Source organism: Eptesicus fuscus, chromosome 5, assembly GCF_027574615.1.
Source record: "Eptesicus fuscus isolate TK198812 chromosome 5, DD_ASM_mEF_20220401, whole genome shotgun sequence".
Lineage (NCBI taxonomy): Eukaryota > Metazoa > Chordata > Mammalia > Chiroptera > Vespertilionidae > Eptesicus > Eptesicus fuscus.
In genome coordinates this window covers 8,943,942-8,959,830 of record NC_072477.1, presented here as the reverse complement: position 1 = coordinate 8,959,830, position 15,889 = coordinate 8,943,942, and the positions used below count along the sequence as shown (strand labels likewise).

General features: G+C 54.2%; 1 protein-coding gene across 1 annotated transcript in view; it reads left to right on the top strand.

Annotated features, from left to right (window-relative positions):
• SLC24A4 (solute carrier family 24 member 4) overlaps positions 1-15,889 on the top strand; it is a 116,750-nt gene that overhangs the window by 67,485 nt on the left and 33,376 nt on the right. Inside the window, exons 2-4 of the mRNA XM_008148435.3 lie at positions 11,077-11,153; positions 14,417-14,491; positions 15,505-15,589. Of these exons, the coding sequence (XP_008146657.2) occupies positions 11,077-11,153; positions 14,417-14,491; positions 15,505-15,589 (237 nt within the window). The remainder of the gene's footprint in view (positions 1-11,076; positions 11,154-14,416; positions 14,492-15,504; positions 15,590-15,889) is intronic.

Genomic DNA, 15,889 nt, shown 5'->3' with positions numbered 1-15,889 from the left:
TGCACGTGGGTTGGAGCATCTCGTAGGCCAGGGGTGGGGAACCGTTTTTCTGCCCAGGGCCATTTGGATATCTATAACATCATTCGAGGGCCATACAAAATTATCAACTGAAAAATTAGCCTGCTGTATTTGGCCAAACATTTAATTAACTCACCCTTCATGCCTTGGCAGGGCCAGACCACATGATTTCGAGGGTCTTATGTCCCCACCCCTGTCTTAGGCAAACTCTGCGTTCCACCCTCAGGTGGAGAATCATCTCTGGTCCGGTCCTTTCACATACAGATAAGGAGACCCGGTCCCAGACAGTGGAAGTGGCTCGCCAGAGGTCACCCATTCAATGAGTATCAGGGCTGGGACTCAGAACCCAGTGCGTGGACTCCCTGTACAGTGCTCTTACCATTCTGCCCTGCACCCCCATTAATCAGCTTCCCTGTGCACACATTTCATGGAAACTCACAGTTGAGTTGAATATTCTAGAGCCTCTGTTGGGTCTCAGGCCCGGTTCCCACGCTGCCCACCCACATCCCCTCCGCAGCCGTGGAATCGGGGTGAGACCCTCAGCAGAGCTCCGTGGCCCGTGCACTCTCTCTGCCCGGGGAGCTGCTGCTAACGGCCAACATTTTCCATGCCCAGCGTGCGGCCTGCCCCTTTCCCAGTCATCTCTGGGACCAGGTAATTCCCTTCCTTCATTTAGGCTCCTACCCAAACACATTTATAGCCGGTGTCCCGGGAGCCCACTGGAGCTGCCCGGTTGTTTGTATGAGGCAGAAGCAGGTCCCTGAAGCTCGGTCGGTGGAGGAGAAGGGGGAGGAGGGGGGGGAGGGGAGGGGAAAGAGGAGGAGGAGGACGAGGAGGAGAAATAATCCATTCCGCCTGCTGTTGCTTTTCAGAGAGTTGCCTCTAGCTCAGACTGCTTGGTGCCCTGGGGTTACGCGCCTCCATTCTGGCACCAGCAATTATTGAGCACCTACTGTGTTTAAGGGGCACTGTCTAGAGATAAATGAGGTAGATGCAAATGCTCTTAGACAAGGCCATTTGTCAAACAGCCCTTGAAGGTGGGCACTTGGTCCCACCTGATCCCAAGGGCAAGGCCTCTGCCCTCCAGGGCTCCATCCTGACAGCAGCCGGATGTCTTAGGACTTGAGTTGCAGCTCACAAGAGCCCAGCCTGGAGGGGCCTGAGCGAGTGATGGGAAACAGTTCGCTCCTGAGCTGGGAGGTCCAGGGTTGGCGGTAGGTACGGCTGCCTCCAGGGGTCGCCGGTGCCATCAGGATCGGCTCAGCTCCCTTTCATGCTGGCTTCCTTCCCTGGCAGTCTGTCTACACAGAGGCCCCAGGAAGTCACGGCTTGCATTTGACCACGTTTGGGCTTCTCCTTCCTCCAAGGTTGACTCTTTGGACCATTCACTGTCTCTGAACCAATCCTGTAGCCCTGGGGAGGAACAGGCCCCTCTCAAACCGTACAGACCAGAACAGGGGAGGGGTGTTGCCTGAGGAGGGCCAGAGTTCTAGGGTGCTGGCAGGACAAACAACAGGTGTCACCTCTATCGACTGCCCGGCACCCCGAGTAGCCGGCTCTGGTATAACCCGGCTCTCTGACAGGCTGACCTGCATTTGGGCCAGACGCCTCTATCCTCTGGGGCACAGGGTGTATGGCCACAAGTCTTCCTGACCCGTGTCATCACCTGTCTAGGTTCATGGCATCACAGTGCCCTCTTGTCACCCCAGCCAGAGACCTCAGGCTCCTCCCTCCTCCCTTCCCTCCGTCTTCCATCCCAGGGCTCAGGTGGCCACGGCGTTCGTGCTTCTCCATCACACATGAGCCCAGCAGCCTCTACCCGGGGTCCCTGAATGAATTAACAAGACAAATGTCCCAGGGAGAGGTGTCAGCTTTAGTGGAATCCGAGAGAGGGAACCATTACATCTAATTCAGAAAGGTCTCCCATCTCCCCATCATCTGGAGCGACATTTCTGAACCAGGCATCAGCCAGTGACTGCCCGCAGGCCAAATCCAGCTCACCGCCTTGTGTGTAGATGGCCCATGAGTGAAACATAGTTTCTAGGTGTTTAAACGGTCGAAGGAAGAATAGTTGGTGACACATGAAGAGGATGTGGAATCCGTATTTCGGTGAACACGAATAAAGTTTTATTGGCACCCGCCACGCCCATTTGTTTATGTTACAGATGGCTGCTTTCATGCCGCAGGGCGGAGTCCAGGAGCTGCAGCGCAGACCATATGGCCTGCGAAACCTGAAATACTTACTCTCTGGCTCTTTACAGAAATAAGTTTGCCAATTGTTGGTTTGAAATGCGCTACTCCTGTCATTCCTGAGCTCATAAATCTTCCAGGGCTCCCCGGGCCACTGGGACAGTTCCAATCCTGCACTGAAAGGCCTCCTGTCTGGTTCAACCAGTATCTCTTCCCATTGTCCCCTCCCCCGGCTCCTCCCTCCGCCTCGGCTCCTGAGGGCACAGAATTCCCAGTCTCCTGGCTCCCTCCCACCTTCCTGCCGCAGCATCCAGTTCCTCCCTTTGCTAGAAAGCCTCTCTCCTCCTTCCTGGGGAGAATCCAGGAAATCCTTTCGGAGCCCAGCTGTCCCCAGTCATCCTTTCTGAGTTAGACGTCATGGTTCCCTCTCTCGGATCCCACCCAAGCTCGGGGAGACCTCTCCCTGTGGCATTTGTCTTGTTACCGTCACCACCGGCTACACATCTGTCTCCCCCTCCCCGGGGGATTGCAAACTTGGCCTGATTTATCCTGATTCCTTCACAGCTTAAATCCTCCTGGTGGGTGGCACTTGTCGGAAGGAATGGAAGTCAGCTCGGCCTGGGAGCTGCTGCTGCTGCAGGGGTAAAGCTGCGGGCTTAGAGGAACACACCGGGGGAATGTGGGCCAGGCGGCGGGCAGGAGGGAACGAGGAGGCCGAGCCAGACTGGACAAGGAGGAGTTGTCTTTGCGCATGTTCCTGGCTAAGACGGGCAAGAGACGTGTCCTGGTGGGAGGACGTGGATTTGGGTTGAGTTCGTGGGACTTAAAGGAGACAGTGGGGTACAGGGAAGGGGTGAGAATCAGAGAGCTCTCTGGCATGTTCCTAACCACCCACTTTGGGTAGCGAGTTCTGTGAGCGGAGAGGACCTGTGTTTAACAGCACGTGGGTGGGTAGCCACACCGGGTGTGAGCGGAGAGAGTGGGCAGGACTGAACTAGCAGGAGGCGGACGAGGCAGGTGTCAGGGTTCCGTGGACAAGGACGGCAGCCACCGTTGAACGCATCCGACTCCCAGCCCAGCGTCTCTCCCCTGTGTGTGATTTGGGGGAAGGAGGCCGTCCTGTGCCCTGTGGGATGCTCAGTTGCATCCCGGGCTCTGCCCTCCGGAGGCCAGGAACAGCCCTGCCCCTATTGTGACAACCAGAATGTCTCCAGAGGTCACCTGTGCAGGAGGGGCCCATGCCCCGGGTGAGAACCACTTCCCCACGTGACGGCGTCGCACGCTTCCTGTGGTGGGAGACTGGTTTCTGCATTTGACCGATACTCTCGTCACGCACTAGAAGGCTGCATCCCTGGAAAAACGGTCTCGGGCTTGGTTGTCACGTGTCTAATTGTGTGAAAAGTGTTGAAATGCTTCGTCTCACTCTCTCCTGTTATTTCTTCTGGACCCCACCTTAAGCACAGCCCTAGACCCGGAAATCAGAGAACATCGGTGCTCGGGTGGAAGTCGCCGTGTGTGCCGGGATCCGTGTCACTTCCAGGCCCTGGATCCGATGTTTGTTGGTCACCTTCCCTCTGTGTGTACCTACGCATGCGGGGTGCAGCGGGGGGACGGTGTTGGAGCCACTGAGGAGAGGTGATGACTCCCTCTCGTCGGAAGGACTGTAGTGGCTGCTTTGGGGGTAACACCTCGGTAGAGCCTGTTGCTCAGAACCCCCCTGGGGGCGGCTGGGGCCGTACTTTCCGCTGGTCTCCTTAGGGGTTGTTTCACCCCCTGCTCATGCCCCAGAGCTGCCGGCTGTGGGGCCAGAGGTCAGAGGTCAGGCTCGTGCTGGCACCTCCCTCTGCCAGGCTGTCCCTGGACGCAGACCAGAGTCCAGGATGGCGTCTTTCCCTGTGAGGGGGTCAACCTCGGAAGGTGGAGGCGCTTGCCTTCCGTCCTGTGGCCCAGAATGGCGGATGCAGGAGTTTAAATCCTTAAACTCTTGAGACAGAGAGAAATCCCTAGCACCTTTCTGGGAGACATGGTGCTGGTGTGTGTGTGTGTGTGTGTGTGTGTGTGTGTGTGTGTGTGGTGGGCATGTGGGGTGAGAATTGAGGAGGGCCAGTGATTTCTATGGTGTTGCCATTTTAGCCTAACTCCAAGGTGTAGTGCACGAGGCGAAGGATCTGGAGTATTGGGCAGCTAAGTCGAGGGGCAGCGAGGCTGGCGGGACAGGGAAGAATGCAGCTGAGCTGAGAAACACAGTGGCCGGGGTCTCGCCGATGACCCCACACTCCCCTTCCTGGGAGGAAGTGGGCTGGCTGTCAGAGGTACAGGGAGTGACGGGAGCTGAGGCCAAAGGAACTCCCTGGACGCCCAGTCCCGTGGGCGTTGTCCGTGTCTTGACTGCCTCACGGATCTTCATTTTGTTGATGTTCTTGAAGAGGGAGGGAGGGTGGTCCTGAGAAGACGTCTAAGCGGAGAAGAGGCCACAGTGCAGGTTCCATGAGCTCGTGTGGTTCATCTTCCATTTTATCCTACGACTCGATGAATCTCCTGTTTGTAACAAGCTAGTAACCTCCGCAAACCTCACCATGCTTTGTGGAAACGAAGGAGTGAAGTAATTTCCCACCAGCTCACGGAGGAAAGCCAAGAATAAAACCCAGGCCCGAGTGGCTCTTTGTCGGGAATGTTTTTAACAGAAGCTGAGGGTGAGAATTAGCATAGAACTTGGACAGAATTAGGCAGACTTTTTGTCCTGATCTAAGGAAAGATCCGCCCCCAGGGGGATTCTGAGCAACAGGCTCCAAATTACACCTGTCAGTCACTCTCCTCCCTGCATGTGGCACCACTTGGCCGCCTTCTCTGTGTGTCCTCCTCTCTTCTCATTGGACACCCTATAGGATGTAAGAACCACCCTAATCAAGTGTGACCCCTATTTAACATCTGCAAAGACCTCATATATGGCCTGAGTTGTGGCCCCTCAAAATCCATATGTTTGAAGCCCTTACCCCCAAAGTAATGGTATTTGGATATAACACTTTTAGGGACATAATTAAGGTTAAGTTATCAGAGGTCAGAGGATGGCCCCTAATCTGGTAGGACTGGTGACTTTATACGAAGGGCCAGGAGGACACAGCAAGAAGGTGGCCATCTGCAAGCCCTGAAGAGAGGCCTCACCTGCTGGCATCTTGATTTTGGACTTCCAGCTTCCAGAACTGTGAGAAAACAAATGTCTGTGGTTAAGCCCTCCCCCTCCCCCAAGTCTGTAGTATTTTGTTACAGCAGCCCTAGCAGTCTAACACACCTCGTTTCCACATAAGGCCCTGTTCTGAGGTTCCTGGTGGACATGAATTTGGGGGGGACACTGTGGAACCCATCACGGGGGCATATTTAGCTTTCTGTGGCTGGTCTTGAGTTAGAAGCAGACGCAAACAGTGGGGAAGCTGCGCCGCATGGACCGCATCCTGACCGTCTGGGCCAGTCGTCACTGGGCTCTCTGCATAGGCCGTGGGTCAGAGTTCTGTTGTCCTGGGTCTGGCCGTTGCCCGTCTGGATGCTAAGGCTCTCGTCATTCTGCTGCTAACCAGCTGTGCTGTTCGCTAAAGCACTTGAGCTCTCTGCACTTCAGTGTTCTTCCTCCCCTAGTGGGAGGCTAAGCGGTTCCCAGTGGGTGGGACCAGGATGCTCAGCGTCAGGGCAGGGAGAGAGGTGGGGGCGGCAAGGATGGCTTAGGGCATGTTGCCCCAGTGATTCTGATAAGCCCATGTGCCTCCTCGGTGGAGAGCCATCGGACCGCATGGCACCTGGGGCCTCTTCCAGCCTTAAACTCCACGGTGGTTGCTCCTGGACAGAGCGATCCTTCTGCTGGGTCTTCCAATCCTGCTTTTATTTTTCCTGTTACCTAATCTCTTTTGGAATGTGCTGAACGAGAGAGAGAGAGAGAGAGAGAGAGAGAGAGAGAGAGAGAGAGAACCTTGAAACTCTTTTTCATGCTGATTAAGCCAATGACTTAATCTCATTGTTTTGACTTGTCTGGGACACGAGGGTGATGGTATAAAACCTAGACATTCCCATTGTTGCCCATGAAAGGCACCAAGTTCTTAAGTTATTTTACACCACGGAATGGCAGAAATAGTTTTGCTTTTGGTTTCTGGCCCTGCGGTGGCTCCTACGACACATAAGTGAAAATGATAGAAATGTGAAGTTATGTAAATTACTTGCCAGCCTTCCAGTCTAGCTTTCATAGTTTCAGAATAAATGTCAGGGTTTAGAATGCGGGGTTATTTTTAACCAGGGTAGAAAGCAAAGAGAGAATGGCATGTTTTGAGGCAATTTTATTCATTTTTGAAGCATTCAGATCATAGTTTATATTTCCCCAAGGGCATCAACTAATTGAAAGGTTTGCGAAAGCTGGGCATCTGATGGGAGGGCGTCTCTGTCAAGCTCTTCCATGGGGGAGGGTGGTGGTTCAGCATCGAGCAGTGAGGTGGTGGGTACACAACCCCGCGTGTCTCAGAACCCATGGAAGTCACACCGCCAAGGATGAACTTCACTGTGTGTAAGAGAGATGGGTGGATGAATGGACAGATGATTCTTCATTCATTCATGTATTCATATGTTCATCCATGTCCAAACGGGAAGTGGTCAGTTTTATGAAATGTTTCAAGGAAGACAAGGAAGATGAGTGACAGGTTCCCCTGGGTCCATGAAGTTGTGGCCTAGACCTCTGCATGGGCGGGGCCTGGGCTCTCAGCGGAATTGACCTACAAGATTCAATGTGGCCACAGCTGGTTTGGCTCAGTGGATAGAAGGGTCCCGGGTTCAATCCCCGTCAAGGGCACATGCCCGGGTTGCGGGATCGATCCCCGGTGGGGGGTGTGCAGGAGGCAGCCAATCAATGATGCTCTCTCATCATTGATGTTTCCCTCTCTCTCTCCCTCTCCTTCCTCTCTGATGCCAATAAGAACATATATATATATATATATATTTTTAAAAGATGCAATGTGCCTTTTTCTTTTCAAGAGCATGACTTCTTGTCATGCCCTCTGAGCTTCCGGAAGTGCAGAGCCTGCTCCTTGGATAAAGAGGTCCTTGTTGTGTGCCTGCTGTGGGTAAAATACGCAGGTGACAAAGGCCTGGTATTGGGTGGGCTCCCACCCTGGGTTCTCCTCTCACCTGCGCCAAACCTTGACTCCTTAGCCTCTCAGAGGCTCTGTTTCTCCATCAATAAAATGGGAATAACGATCTTCTCAGGGTGGACAGGACACATTGAAGGGCTTGGAAATTTAGTAACGCAGCCTTCAAACCTTGACGAGGGTGGCACTCTGTCCATGGGCTGGCCACCTGCCCCACCTGCCCAAGTCAGTGACCCCTGGCTTGGTCACCCCTCAGCAGCACAGCAAGCTCCTCATTGCCTCTTGGCCATTTGTTTGTTTATCCATTTCCCCCACCAACCCCTCAGGGCACATCTGCAAGGCCCAGTGCCTAGCCCCGTGCCTGGCACCTAGTACGTGCTCAAGAAACCTATATGGACTTGCACTGTTTCAGAATCAGGGTACTTGCCATCCTGAGAACCGGCCGCTTTCTGAACATTTTGGCTTCTGTGAAAGTGAGATCACCCCCGAGATGAGGAGCTCGGGCCGGAGGATGTCCCGGACGCACCGGGACCTCCCGCCTGTTCGCAGAGCAAGTTCACAGGAACAAAGGAATGCGTCTGGAGAACGAGCAGCAATGTTGGCGAAAGGATAGACCCTCCAAAGGGCAACGCTAACTCAGGTTCCTGAGATAGAATGGTATCACCACGGAACTTAGTGTGTCCACCGAAAGGTCAAGAGCGCCCGAGAGGTCTCGTGGGTGCAGTGTTAGAGGGCTTGGTAGCTGGTGCCGGGAGGGGGATGGCAGACGCTTTTGCCCAGGCATCTGTGGTTTCCCCTCCGCTGTTCAGGAAGACAAGTGGTAGGAAAGACCCCGCCCCTACTCTGTGGCCCTGCACACAGTGGGGGGAGACACCTGGGAGTGAAGAGAGGGGTGTGTCCAGAACCAAGAGTGATGGAGAAGCCAGTTCTGGGCACTGAGGTCCAAAGGAAAGAATCCTGGGAGAGGGGAGGTGGGGAGGGTGGGAGGATGGCCGCTGAACGGTTTGTAGCTTTTCCTCCCCTCCTCCCCCTGCTCCCCACCTTCACCCCATGAGATGGGCAGTGCTGGGATCACCCCTGGCTTCACGGGCTGGGCTCCACCTGCAGACACGCCTCTTCTCCTCCACCCCTCGCCCCAGGATTTCTGCGGCTTATAGGCTTAGGCGTGACCTCGAAGGCCTCCTGTGCGCACCCTGTCGATTCCTCTTTGTCTCTGGTGGGGATTTGAGCAGCCGGGCAGGCTTGGCGCCTCTAGACATGCAAGTATCACGCCCTTGAACGTGGATTGGGGCTCTGGGTCTCAGCAAACCCCAGGAGAAGAGAAGAAAAAGGTTTCTCAGGAAGCTGGATTTAAACCCCATCCACACCGAGGTGGTAACGCGGCCCATCCTCCCTCGCCCACTCTCTTCCTCATGCAACTGGCTTTACCTTCTCTTTTGCCTTCACAAACCAAGCCTGCTCCTCTGGGGCCGTGGGGCCAGAAGGCGTCTGAGGGAGGAGTCTGTGAGTCAAGGTCCTTACAGCCTGACTGGCTAAGTGTCCTGCACACATTCCCTCTCATTTCATCACTGCAGCCACCTGGGTAGGTGAGGGAACTGCCCCGAGGTGTTAAGTAACTTGCCAAGGTCATGGGAGCGAAACCTAAGTCACCTGCTTCTAGGGACCGTGTGTGCGCTGAGCCCTGCACAGGCGCCTGCAGTGGAGTTGTTGCTGTTGGTGACAAGGAAGGGACAGAGCTCGGACTGTGCATGCCCCACGGCCTGTACCCCCAGCACCAGTCTCCAGAGGGTTTGACTCCTGAACTGGGAGTGCCCTGGTCCCAGTTACCAGCTGCCGCCTGGGCAGGGCAGCGTGGCCACCTGCCTGCTTGCAGCCTTTGACAGCCGGCGATGGTGACTGTTTCATTACCTCAAGTGGCCACAGGCTGCGGCTGCAGAAAGAAAGGGACAGATGAAGTGACTCAGACGGGGTCCCACAAGCTCGTGGGTAGTTGAGCCAGGACTCTATCCGGGTCTCCTGTCTGCCAGTGCAGGGCGGTTTCCATTCGTGTGTGACCAGCCCCTGACCAGGGAGGGGAACGCAGGGAGCCCTGTGAGTCCTGGCTCAGGTGGCCGGGGGCCTGGAGCCGGTCGCTCCCCACTCTGAGCCTCATCAGGAAAGCAGGGACGTTTTTGGCTGCAGCGCCTGCCTCACGGGGTCAGGATGTGTCCAGAAGACTTGGGTGGGTACCAAGGGCGAAGGGTCATTGGCAGCTGGCCGCGCTGCTGGTTATGTACGCGCTGTCTTTGCTGGCAAATGAGGGCCTGAGTGGCATTTGCTCCCCTCTGCAGCCTGCAGCGTGTGCGTGGGGCTGCAGGGCCAGGCTCAGTGGCTGAAGCAGAATTCTGTTCCCAGCAAGGACAAAGCCGTTTATAATCCATGTTCCCTCCCCGCCGGAGGCCAAAAGATAATGTCCTCGAAGCAAAAAGACAGCATTACTTTATTCTAGTTTTCAGAGAATTCCCAGGACTGGATAAATCACCAGCGCTCAAAACACTGGTTTGGAGAATCAGGGGCGATCTCGAATTTTCATGGCAGAAATGGCTATCGATCCCCTGGAGATGTCCCAGACAGTTAGCTACATCTCTCCCGGCAGCACTGCTCCCTCCCTGAGCCAGCAGACCTTGAAGCGGATCCATGCCCTTGACCTGACAGAGCAATTCCAGCGCATAAATTTGGTTGCAGAAAACAAAACGAAACACCAGAAGTGAAAGAATCTATATTTCATTCAATTGCAGCTTGTTTTACAGGGGATAGCGCTTTCTGGGTGTGTGGGGAGCAGATGTTTTCTGTGTCTTATTGGGAGAATCTAATCTTAAAAAACAGAAAAGTTCCCATATAAAGGAGAAACCATCACGTTCAGAGCTTGGGGCCAAATTACATTGACAGAGAAGGGATTTTTTTTTTTTTTCTGGGAGTTTATTTCATAAGCATTTATCAAGAGCCCGACACGAACCAGGCCATTCTGGTTTATTTATGGGATTTCTAAAGGTGATGCAAGCACTCTAATAGAACGAGCTGACACGCATTGTTAGCTGTATTAGTGTTTTACTATTGTTTATTCAATTGACTTTGAAGGTCTGTTGAGAACCTACTGTGTGCAGCCTGGCCGAGGCACAGAGAATGCCGTACAGGGCAGTGTGGATCCCTGATTTCTAGAAGCTTCCGGGCGAGCTGATGTGATGAGAAAGGATGTGGGGGTGTCTGATGGGAGACCCGCAGAAATGATACTCACAAAGTACTTATCCATGGGTCATCTCGAATGGGGGGTGTGGAGGAATGATTTCTTCATTACCCAGGAGGGTCCCGGGGCCTGGAAGGCAGACCTGGTGCTCAGACCCCTTGTGAGGGGTCATGGGGTGTCAGGGATGGTACCTGAACCCCAAGTGTTTGATTTCCAGCACAGAGGGCTCCGCACCTCACAGGCTGCCCACCACCCGGGTGATGAGAGTGGCAGTGGCCACCCGCAGGGACATGCTTGGGGCCAGAAGAGGGCCTGCGCCTGGTGTGTGATGATCCAAGATGCTAGTGGGAGCGCACCTGGCACCTGAGTGGACCTGAGGGGGCCCCGGGGCTAAGGGGACCAGGGCCAGTGCTCTCAGCCCTCCCCCTCTCCCTCGAGCCACCTCGGCTTGTGTCCTGCTCAGACCCGCCCCTGAGCCTCAGCTCCCAGTCAGCACTAACGCGGCCGTGTCCTCTTGTCTTCCAGCCATTCACGAGTTCCCCACAGACCTGTTCTCCAATACGGAGCGACAGCACGGAGCCGTCCTGCTGCACATCCTCGGTGTAAGTGGCCCTCACGGGGCGGGTGCTCCCACGGGTGAGGCAGGTGGAGCCGGTCCGCAGAGCACGGCTGAGCCACAGTGTGTCCAAGGTCACATGCCCGTGTCAGAGCCCGTGAGGGGGGCAGATGCTGGACCCACAAAGAAACAAAGTCAAGGATGTTGGGTGACTCCCTCAGTGTCACATAGTGAGTGGCCCGAGCCAAGACTAGAATTTCAGTCATCTGATGCCTCATTTTCTGCTTTTCTAAAACGGGCGTGACAGCGTCTTTCCCAGACGCGCAAGTGCGAGTGAATGTAGGCCAGGTGCAGCAGACCTTGCCTGGCGCATAATAAGTGCCCTCCGCGTGCTTGCTGCCCTGATCCCCCCAAATTTACCACCTTGCACGGCTGTAGTGTCAGACTCTGGTGCACTTCTCAGACTTCCCTCTGTACTCAGATGGGCCTGGATGCCAAATGGGGGCGCTGAAGTAGCAATTCAAAAAGGAATCATGGGTTCAAACCCATGTTAAGGCATTACCCTTACCCAGAAGTTTTGACTTCAGGTTAAAGACAATAGTACATTATTAAAGTGTGTTTTTTTTTAAGTGTTTTTCCCTAAGGCAGTGGTTGGCAAACTCATTTGTCAACAGAGCGGCAAACCGAGGCTCGTGAGCCGCAGTTTGCCGACCACTGTTATAGGTGAAAGTTGCTCTTCTCGGGTAGGGGTAGGCAAACCACAGCCTGTGGCCACTGCCCGTGTTTGTAAATAAAGTTTTATTGGAACACGGCCATTCATTCCCATTCGTTTCTGGGTTATCAATGGCTGCCTCTGCTTCCGTGGCAGAGCCGAGGAGCCGTGACCGAGAATCCATGTCCGTGGAGCCACAAGTAGTTAGCTCTGTGTCCCTTGGCAGAAAAGGCTGGCCAGCCCCATTGTAGCATGAAGGTGGCCACTTTAGATCAAACACAGCACATTTTCCTCTTGATTAGGTTCCCGACCGCTCAGCACCATCTGCTTATGTATTTAAACCCAACCAGATAGTAGTCTTTGCAAGAGATAATTAAGAAAGTAAAAGCTGGGATTCTCACATTGGTAGCAGCCAGCAGTGGGTAATGAATGAGTGAAGTTTTAATTAACAGGATGCACCGTTAATGGAAATGAAGGTTAGAATGAAGATCGGCGGCAGAGTTTGAGTGACAGGCCTGTATATTATTTCTGTAATAGAGCTATTATCTCCCTAGTTCCTCTGTGTTTTTTTTTTTTTTTCATGCACTCCCCCCTTCTTCACTAAGGGAGTGTGAATTAAGCCCTTAGTTTTGTTGCTCTGCCTCACATCTTGGCATTGCCAAGACAAAACCTGGAACCTCAGAGCCCCTCGGGAATTTTGCGGGATCCCTTTAGAGCAGGGATTGCCAGACCGTGGCTGGCGGGCTCATTCCAGCCCACCTCCTGTTTTCATAAATAAAGTTTTATTGGAACACAGCCACACCCATTCTGTGACTGTTGTTTTACAGCAATAGAGACCTCGAAGCCTAAAATACTTGCTGTGTGGCCCTTTAAGAAGAGGTTTACTGACCCCTTTTTTGGAGGAAGAGAAGGTTCCGGCTTTAGTGCCAGCTTTGGGAACAGTAGCCCCTCCTTGGCCCCCCTTTCTCTCCAGTGTTTCAGAGATCTCAGGGGAGCGAGAGGCTCTGGCCTCACGGAAAACCCTTTGCCTGGGAGACAACGTTGGGGGGGAATTCCTGGGGGTGTCAGTTCAAGTCAGAATCCTGAGATTTGTAGTGGGGTCTCTCCCACCTCACTCTCTTCCTTCATCTGCACCCCAGTATTTGTTTCATTTTGCTTCCTCCCAAAGATAATCAAATCCGGGGACGGCCACACCTGGACGGCCGTGGACACCTGCCCCCGATGCCTTGGCCACAGCGGATGTGTCTTCCGTTTATTTTATTTGGTCGTAGTTAAGTAACTGTGAAGTGTCGGAGTGCCACACTGTGGGTGGACAGCCCAGGCTGGCCCTCCTCTGCGCACAGGGCATTCATATCACGTTTTCTTCGCGGAAAGTAGTGGCTCCCCCCAGTGCTGAGTGTAAAGTCTCATCTCTTTCCTGCGGGTCCTCATCCTTGCCTCTCCCTCCAGCCTCACCTCCTCCATTTCCCACCTCACTCTCACTGTGTTCTACCTGCACCAGTTCTACCTGCTGTTCCTCAAATGCATCGAGCGCACCCCTGCCTCAGGACCTTTGCACGTCCTCTTTCCTGGCAGTAAGAGATGCTTTATTTGCCTGTTGGTTTGTCCCCCACTAAGCTAAGTGACAGGAGGCAGAGGCTTTTATTGGTGTCCTCACCGTGCATCCCTGATGCCGAGCATAGGGCCCGGGGCCTAGGTGAGCTCAGTAGAGCTGAGTTGGGTGGACAGGGCAGGTGAGGGGTTCTGGATGGAAAGCCATTCTGAAACGACTGATCTGTTCTCACTCTGTCATCAAACCGATGCAGACACTGAGACCCAGAGACGTAACTTACCCAGAGTCACTCGGCAAATAAGCGCGAGCAGCGGCATTAGAATCCAGACTCTTTGCTCCATGAACCTCCCATTGTCAGGGACTTGCGCCAACATCAGTGGCGCCCCGGGAAATGCCAGATCTCAAGGAAATGGTGCCTTCACTAAAAACGAAAGGAAAAGCAGGATTTTCATTTTTTAATTCTTAAAATGATGATTTTAAAACATTTTTATTGATTTCAGAGAGGAGGGAGAAGGAGAGGAGAGAGAGAGAGAGAAACATCAATGATGAGAGAGAATCATTGATCAGTTGCCTCCTGCACAGCCCCACACTGAGGATCGAGCCCGCAACCTGAGCATGTCCCCTGACCGGGAATCGAACCGTGACCTCCTGGTTCATAGATCAGTGCTCAACCACTGAGCCATCCCAGCCAGGCTTACAATGGTGATTTTAAATGCTTTTCCTCCAAGGTTAGGTGTTGCCTTTTGAGGGCATGCTCTGTGCTGGGAGAGCTGCTGCTTTAAGGCGAGAGGACAGAGCACAAGGCCCCGTGGCCTGGGTTTCAGTCCCCTCTGCTACCCAGCAAGTACTTCTCTCTGGGCCTCAGTTTCCCATTTTGTCAGTGAGGGGGTTGAGGGAGTCCGTCTCTGTGGTGCCGGAATTTTCCTCTAAGCCTGCCTGTGTGCCCGGCCTCTGCCCGCAGGCTGGTTCGGGTGTGATGGGTGCCCGGCCGTGCCTTCTCGGTGGCAGGTGCCCTCGCTGACTCTCTGTCCCGCTTCCACCGCAGGCTCTATACATGTTCTACGCCCTGGCCATCGTGTGCGATGACTTCTTCGTTCCGTCTCTGGAAAAGATCTGCGAGGTGGGAGAGACTTGGGACCTGCGGCGAAGTCTGGGAGGGGCTGGGGGTGACCGAGGACACGTGGCACGTCGGTGCCTGGCCGAGGGGAACCCGGAGCGCCTGGCCGTGCAGCCTGTCAGGCCGGTCACTCAGTGTCGCCATGGCGAAGTCTCACTCTGAAACACTCAGATTAGAGTTTGTGGGCAGCCAGCGTCCTTTCCCAGACTTGGCAGAAGAAGGTGCTCCCAGCATGTAACCGCTACCCAGCTTGTCTGGCTCCCAGGCAGGCAGGCAGGCCGGCTGGCTGCCCGCAGTTAAGCCAAACCTGGTTAGTTAGGGAGCATTTGCCATAACCAGGTGTCAGAGGCAGGTGCCAGGTGGGGATCTGTGTCCCGGGGGAGGAGGTGGAGCTGCAAGCGCAGGGAACACCCTCTGTCCCAACCATTGCAGATTGACATTTCCTCCTTTCAATTATTTTGTTAAGTTTTCACTTTTCTTCTTCTAGCCGTACACAAGACCCCAGTCTATTTCTATCCTGCCTTAGTCTTGGCTTCCAGTCAAGGAAGGAAAAGCACCTACTGTGTGCAGACTGCTCAGGGCTTTGCCACACTTTACCCGCATGAAATCTCCCAGCTTTTTGAGGCCATATTGGTGTGACCTTTACAGCTGGGGACATGGATTGTTAGGGGCAGGCACTTCGGTACTTTACCCGGGTGTTGAGCAAAGATCGGGACTGGCAACTTGACCTGGGTCCCCTAAATAATGAGTGACCTGGCAAAAGTATGCAAAGGCTTTGTCTCACCTCCCCTTGCCCCCCTCAGAGGGAGCCACATGCTCACCTCCAGATGGGGGAGGGGTGGGATTCTGGATTGAGGGCCCAGTAGAGCGGCTGAGGGCATGTGCTCAGGTCCAGGGAGGAGACGCTGCCAGGGGAGGAGCTGACTCCACGCTCTCGCTGGTTGCCGAGGTGTCCAGTCAGTGCGTCCCCTGCCCCCACGTCACAGCCTGAGGGTCTGTGGTCATTTCTGTTTCAGAAACTCCATCTGAGTGAAGATGTGGCTGGAGCCACCTTCATGGCTGCGGGAAGCTCAACGCCTGAGCTGTTTGCTTCTATTATTGGTAAGAAATCCCGCCAGCCAGAGACACAGGATCTGGGGAGAGCCCAGGCTTGGTGCCCTGACAAGGCATTTGTCAGCTCCTGGCCTCAGCTTTCTCATCTGTAAAATGGGAGAGTGGGAGAGACAGGAAGTACATTAGTGGTTCCCTGGGGTGGAACCACTAGTGGGTGGAGCCGGGGTGCTAACGGGTACAGGGTTTCCTTTTGGGGTGATGAAAATGTTCCCAAATTAGATCGTGGTGATGGTTGCACAATTCTGTGACTATACTGCAAAACACTGAATTGATACTTTAAACGGGTGA